At 26.0% G+C, this 7,044-nt stretch overlaps 1 protein-coding gene across 2 annotated transcripts in view; it reads left to right on the top strand.

Moving 5' to 3' along the window:
- Positions 1-223: 223 nt before the first annotated feature.
- LOC100166562 overlaps positions 224-7,044 on the top strand; it is a 14,804-nt gene continuing 7,983 nt past the window's right edge. The window contains exons 1-3 of one of the 2 annotated variants that reach the window (XM_029488516.1): positions 224-350; positions 1,166-1,304; positions 2,410-2,598. In XM_029488516.1, the coding sequence (XP_029344376.1) occupies positions 1,250-1,304; positions 2,410-2,598 (244 nt within the window). In that variant the 5' untranslated portion in view covers positions 224-350; positions 1,166-1,249. Of the gene's footprint in view, positions 351-1,147; positions 1,305-2,409; positions 2,599-7,044 lie in introns of those variants that run through there. The other variant, XM_001950592.5, reaches the window with a different exon arrangement.

Raw genomic sequence — 7,044 nt, 5'->3', positions numbered from 1 at the left:
TTATGTAGAAATAATATGTTTAAACGAATAAGTAAATAATTAGGTCGGCCAACGAAGCTAAAAAATGTGTCAACATCAAAATTTGACACCGCCGCATGCGTATAGGCACGGGCATTCTTGCTGTGGTTGGGAAACTCGTAGGTACAACGATTATACGAGAATGAAGTGACGGCCGTAGTACGGACTAAGTGACTAAGTGCTTTGTTTTATGATTGTTTTTATACTTACACCAATAAAAGTGTTTCTGCCAGAAAATTGTGTTCAAGTTTTATTTGAGACCGTTTTACGTTCTTATTCTTTCTATATATAAGGAACCTGTAGGAATAGCGCTGATCTAATTGTCTTTGCAGGTGAGTCATTTCTTAATTTAAACTGAGACGCGTACAATTTTCACAGGTTTTAGCGCGTGCCACTATACGGGTGATACACTTAACGAAAAGCTATTTAGGGCCATTTTTCTTTTTGTTTACTTTAGTTTGTCTGCATTCTACGAGGTATAGGTAAACTAAACATTATTTTAGCAATTATCTTAAAAATTTTCTTTTTTTAATACCAATATTCTATCCAACAGAAGCGTATAGGCTATAGCCTATGGTTTATTGACTGTTATGATGCATTGCGCAGTTCAAGTGTAATTATGTTTGTTCATGTATGATAAATTCATATCGTTGTTATAACTTATAGATTTAAATTCAATAATATGATTTGTACCCTTATTAGTACCTATTATATTTAAATTATGTTTTGTTACCTTATATTCAAGTGTTTATCTAAGTTTTAAACCAATTTATGTAAAAAAAATAAAAAGAATACTTCTTACAAGGAAATAAAATACAAAACAATAATATTAATACGAACTCACTCTGCGTTCGCCACTCACTGTTACGCCGAACCGCATAATATTACACTGGGAGAGTAGCTTGAACATAGTTTTAAATGTTATATAATATTATACTGATGATATAGCATTATAGTGAACCGTACGCATATCAAATAGTCCAGACAAGTAAAAAATGAAAAACATTGAGATTTTTTCATCGATCAATCGAAAAGAGTGTTTTTACGGAATGTGAATTCTTCATTAACATAATATAATATAATCCATAATATTGACCTTTAATGTTATTTTTGTTTATCGCTGATGGTGTTCCGGTTCGCGATAAAGAGGATGTCGTGGTGTACGCAGTACGCATACACGACAATATTTTGAATTCAGTTATCGTGTGAGTAGTTCACAAACCTGTTCACAATGGTCGGATTCAGTGCCATTTTTGTCTTTTTCGTTTACTTGTATCTGAGCAAAGGTTAGTATATTATAATTATTAACAGGTCTAATTTCAATGTATATGTTTTAAAAATAAATTGCGTGTTGTGTGCTAGTTGTTTTTAGTATATTAATCTACCATAACAAACAGTATACAAATGGCTAAAAACATAACAACGCAAATATTAAGCAAATAGGTACATAAATGTTGGTAAAAACCAATTTGATTTTGACCCTACGACATTTGTCGTCCAAAGCCGGCTTGGTTGATTGGTTTTAAGCGAGGCTACGAGTTAATAAGTTGTAATAGGTAAATCAATACATTTTAATATATAAATCTGGCGCAATAATTTGCGTTTGTTTCAGATGACTTGATTTTAATTTAACTTATTTGAAATTCTAGTAGTATCTAAAAGTACTCAACATAATATTTTTTCGAATGTTCAAATAAAATAAATTTTGAATTTTTTTTTTACCAAATACATAAAATGTTAGTACCGGTTTGTTATGCCACGCCATTCTAGTTTGCTATCATTGCACCTCCTATATTTTTATTGATATATTGAAAATGATATATACTCATCAAAAATTAATTAAAAAAATTGGAAACTTCTGACAGGTAAAAAGCGTATGCTAATTCCTAACCTTAACTAATACGGATTTCAATATAATCAAGTTAATCATAGATACAATATCGTAGACTCTGACTTTGTGAATCCACACATAAAATCTGAATTTAATGTGAGGTTCGGACAAAAGTGGCAACAAAAAACGCTGAGGAAGAGATATAGGGATTTTTAAAATCTTATATGGCAGAATTTTTGTAGTGGTTAAAGCAAAATGATAAAGATCTGTTTGATTCAATTTTAAAATACATATTATAAGAATTTTGGCCTCAGTATTAATTTTAATTTGTTCGCATGATTGTTATTAAATACTATACCTAAATACTATTTTTACTAAAAATATTATTGTTATGATATATTTATGATTTTTGAGAACATTTAATAAAAATATAAATTATCATCACCTAGGTATATTATGCTATTTGTTATTATTATGGCCTATATGGAGGGTAAATTACAGCAATAATTAAGTTTTTAACTTGACGAATTAATAAATAATAATTATGTGTGTGATTCCAGTATTAGAATGTGATTCTCTATCGAGAAATCGGTGTCCGACCATAGAGCTGAAGAACGGTCGAGTAAGATTGCGGGCGGGCGGACGGGTAGCGAGGATTAGTTGCCTGCCGCCGTTCAAACTGATTCGTGGTTACGAGGAGGCGAATTGTGTTCGAGGGCAATGGGACACCGAGAATCCGATTTGCGCCAGTAAGTTGATATTATAATCAATTCACTATAATAGCATAAAGTAGTCAAGGAATCAAAAATTCACGATATAAAAATCGCCAAAGCAAAAATGTGTACGCCTAAACATTTAATAAATTAACAAATAACAAATAGGTAGACCTTAACTGTGGTACCTAATTAATTTTTAAGCGCTTAATAATAATATTAAAATATATTTAATTATTATTCGATGATATTTAGTCTGTATAGATGTCGAAGAACTTAAAAACGCTGGATCATAGCCGTTCGAGTTTTTTTGTATTAATGATAATAATTTGTTTATTCTACAATACATTAAGTATTTAGTAATTGAGTTATATACTTATACTTTTCGGGACACCATTATTTTCTTATCTATAAATTAGGCGACCGTACATAATATGTCATACTATATTTATCGGGTTATAATGTAACATTTCAATCGATTTACCACTCGCCAAGAATTCTTTTTTGTTTTGGTTGAATTTTAGCAGTTTTTTTTGTACGGTTATAATTACAGGAAATATTATATTTCGATTATAGTATATTGTGTAATGTGTATTTATTGAAAAACAAAATATGTTGTTGTTGTTAAGTTATTATTCTATGTATATATAAATAAATAATAATAATAAATATTAATATATATTAATAATAATAATAATAATAAACCGAAGATTACTCGATGTATCGGTAGTACATGTATAATATAACAAACAAGTCGATAGGTACCTTTATAAATAAAATATAATACTTCTTGTTACTACCATGTATTTATCATTATTCTTACTCGAATTATCATCAGATGAGTCTTTGATACTAAAAAAATAATTATACAACTAGCCAGTAGATTTATTTGTTTGAATATAAGTATAACATTTTTAATTTAATATCTCAGATTTGTAGTCTATAGTTGTATACTTGTATTACAATATCTGACAATTTAATGTTTATTTACGCTCATTTACAGTTTGAGAGCAATATAATATTTTCATGTAAAAATGTAAACAAATATTTTAAAAGTATGTGTCATAGAGGAAAGGGAACATGTGATAAACAAGTTATTAATTATTTGATATTAATTCTTAAATTATATTAATACATATTTATAGATATATACAAATAAGTGTATTTTTCTCAATTACATTTAACATTGGAAAATAACAAAAAATTCTTTTCATAATTTAAATTGTAAAATTCGATGTCAATAATAAATACATATGTGTGAGTCTGAAAATCACCTAATAATATTAATTTATTGCTCGTTACAATTAGGGCAAAGTACGAAGTCAGGCATCAATATACATTTACATAATCACAAAGGGCAGAAGACAATTGGGTACTGATTAATTAGTACTTGCATATTATAAATTATTATAAAACAACACGAAATATAGTAAAGTACACTAATTTTGTCTTATCAACGGAGTAATAATATAGTCGTGTCATATAATATAAATTTATGATTTCTATTTTCATTTTCTTTTATACAGAAATATAATTTGATTTTCATCTCATTCGTCGTGTTTTCAGATTGTTATTTACGTCATTTTACAATCCACGTTCAAACATAAATTCTATATTGTATTTCTATACTTCTGTTTAACATCTAAAATGTTTTATTTCTACAATTTTTTTTTTCACTTTCAAAAGCTGAGCGTAAAAGAATAAGGTGGGAAATTATAAGTCAAATACCTACGTGTATTTTTCTATTATGACGAATATACAATAAACTTGGAAGGATAAAAAAAAAATTTGGGCAAGTGAATACCTACCGCTCTGTTGTAATGTAGGAGTCTTGCAGTTGGTTACTGTAATGGATGTATTAAATTTGAATTAAATGATATAATATCGTTGTATACGAAAAACGATTTTGAACGGAAATGGTCTGTCAGCATATGTCAAATATATTTTATGATATGATTTTTGATATTACTATTAAAGTAACTTATTTTACTATTAGTATTACGAAAGGTTTATTTTATTTTTGCCGAAAAAAATTGAATTTATTAAATTAAATAATATTAAATTATTATAATAGGCAATATTTCTACCATATTATTATATTATTGTACCTAATTCATTTTTGAGCAAATACCACCTTAATTATTTGAAAAGATTCATGTTATTAATACTTAATAGACAATAGCTTAAAAATTAATCTAAATATTTTGAAAATGTCATTGCATATAGTAACATTTATAATTTTATAAGCCCCACGAATAATGTTTTTGAATTACAACGAAATTACAACGAAATAACTAACATTGTTTTTCTTTGTTTAAATAATATCTAATTTCGTTCAAATTTAAATAACACGTTTATAAAAAAAATTGAGTTAACATATATTTAGAATTTTTGTATACATTAAATATTAATAGTTACCTACTACGTATGAGAAACTTTCTTTTATATTTTCAATCCTTTGCTATAAAAATTTAACATTTTATAAATTTATAACAACAAAATAATTTGAAAATGTTCATGATTTTTATGAGTTTTGTCAAACTAATTTATTAAATAATAAAAAGTTACAGAAATCAAGAAATTGTTAGTTTAGGTACAGTTTTGAGTTAGTATTATTTAGTATCATTTCGAGTTAAAAATGTATAAGAATTTTACTATTTATACTTAAGCTTTGAAAATTGAATATAAGATTCCCTTAAGTTCTCCTATATTGTTACATCTGAAAAACACTAAAAATCCAGTCACAATTTATTTTTAAGCATTTAAAGTTCAAACGTTGATAAAACACGTAAAAATCACAAAAATTTTCAAATTATTTTGAGTTAGAAATTCATAAAAAATTTTCTTTTTGAATCTGAATACTAATTCCTCATAAGTTTGTAAACCTTTATCAAAAAAAAAAAAAAAATTACTACAAGAAAGTCAAATTAAATTTTTATGAGCTTTTGAAGTTCATATTTTTACAAGATTGGATATGTTATATGTAATACATTTATTTTATCAATTCCTATGGTTGATAAAATTTGACTCGTTTTGAGCTGTTTACGGACATTTTAAATTTTAAATTTCTTTAGAATTTTTTTCTATAAATGTCAATAAAATGTTATTAATTTGGTCAAAAAGCTTGAAAAATTAATACAAGACTCCTGATATATTGTTACTTTAGCAGTTGAAAATATTAAAAATACATACGCGCAATTCTTTTTATAAGCATTTAAATTTCGATTTTCCACAAAATTTATCAAATTTAAAATGTAATAATTATTTTGTTGTTAAAAATGTATAAAACTTTCAACTTTTATAGCTAAGGATTGAAAATTTAAAACAAGGTTCCACATAAATAGGTTATATATAATTTACTTTATTCACAATAATATCATCAAATATATACTTATATAGTAATATCATAGAGTGTTTGACCGTTTTCGTTCAGAATCGTTTTTCTTATACAGTGATATTATATCATTGAATTCAAATGTAACACCATCCATTACAGTGACCCACTTGTAACCTATACTATACACCCACTTGCCCGCCTTTTTTTTACATACCTATTAAATTAACAAATTCTCATACAGCAATTTACTTACTTTGTTGTTGTTCAAAAACTTCTGTATAGGAACTTACAATATTCATCAAATGCTTATTTTATCATTTACAAATCTCGAACATTTAAAACTATTTTGTAGTTTGTAAGTAAATTTTAAAATGTTTAATATTTAAAACTTATTAGAACTGAAAAATTAAAACAAATATAGGTACTCATAAATAGTTCATATTTTAACCGAATAATCTAATAAATGTATAAACACAGTTATTTTTACAGACATTATAAGTTCATATTTGGACGAAATTACATATTAAAACAAAGAATAGAGATTTTACTCAATTTTAGTTATTTTGTTGTAATTTAAAAATATTAATCGTGGATACTAGAGAAGACTAGAAGAGTAAATTATTACATTATATACAAACATATAGTACCCATACATACACAATGACCTTTTAAAATACACAATGTTTTACCAATAATTAATTTAACTTGCTGTACTCTTGCCTAATAGTAAAATAAATTACTTTAATCACAATTATATCACACAATTTACTTAGTAATAATCGCGCAGAATCGTTTTTCACATACAATGATTATTGAATTCAAATGTAACACGTCCGTTATAGTGAGTCTCTACTCTCTAGAGCAGGGGTCTCCAAACTTTTTTATTGAAGGGCCACAAAAAATATCAAATGCTCTTAGCGGGCCAAAAGTTTATTAACACATATAATTTTTAATTTTATGAAAATATAGGTATACAAATATAAGTTAACTTTAAATCTTTTTATAAAATATTGTCTACAATATACTTAAATATAATTGGTATAAATTTAAATGATAATAATATATACATTGTAATTTTAATAATTTTTTTTTTTAATGAGAAGTATGAAATTAATGTTTTTCTGCTATATTCGATCGAATTGAGG

This window comes from Acyrthosiphon pisum, chromosome A1 (genome assembly GCF_005508785.2).
Source record: "Acyrthosiphon pisum isolate AL4f chromosome A1, pea_aphid_22Mar2018_4r6ur, whole genome shotgun sequence".
NCBI lineage: Eukaryota > Metazoa > Arthropoda > Insecta > Hemiptera > Aphididae > Acyrthosiphon > Acyrthosiphon pisum.
The sequence above is the reverse complement of the archived record's forward strand: the minus strand, read 5'-3'. Positions and strand labels throughout refer to the sequence as shown.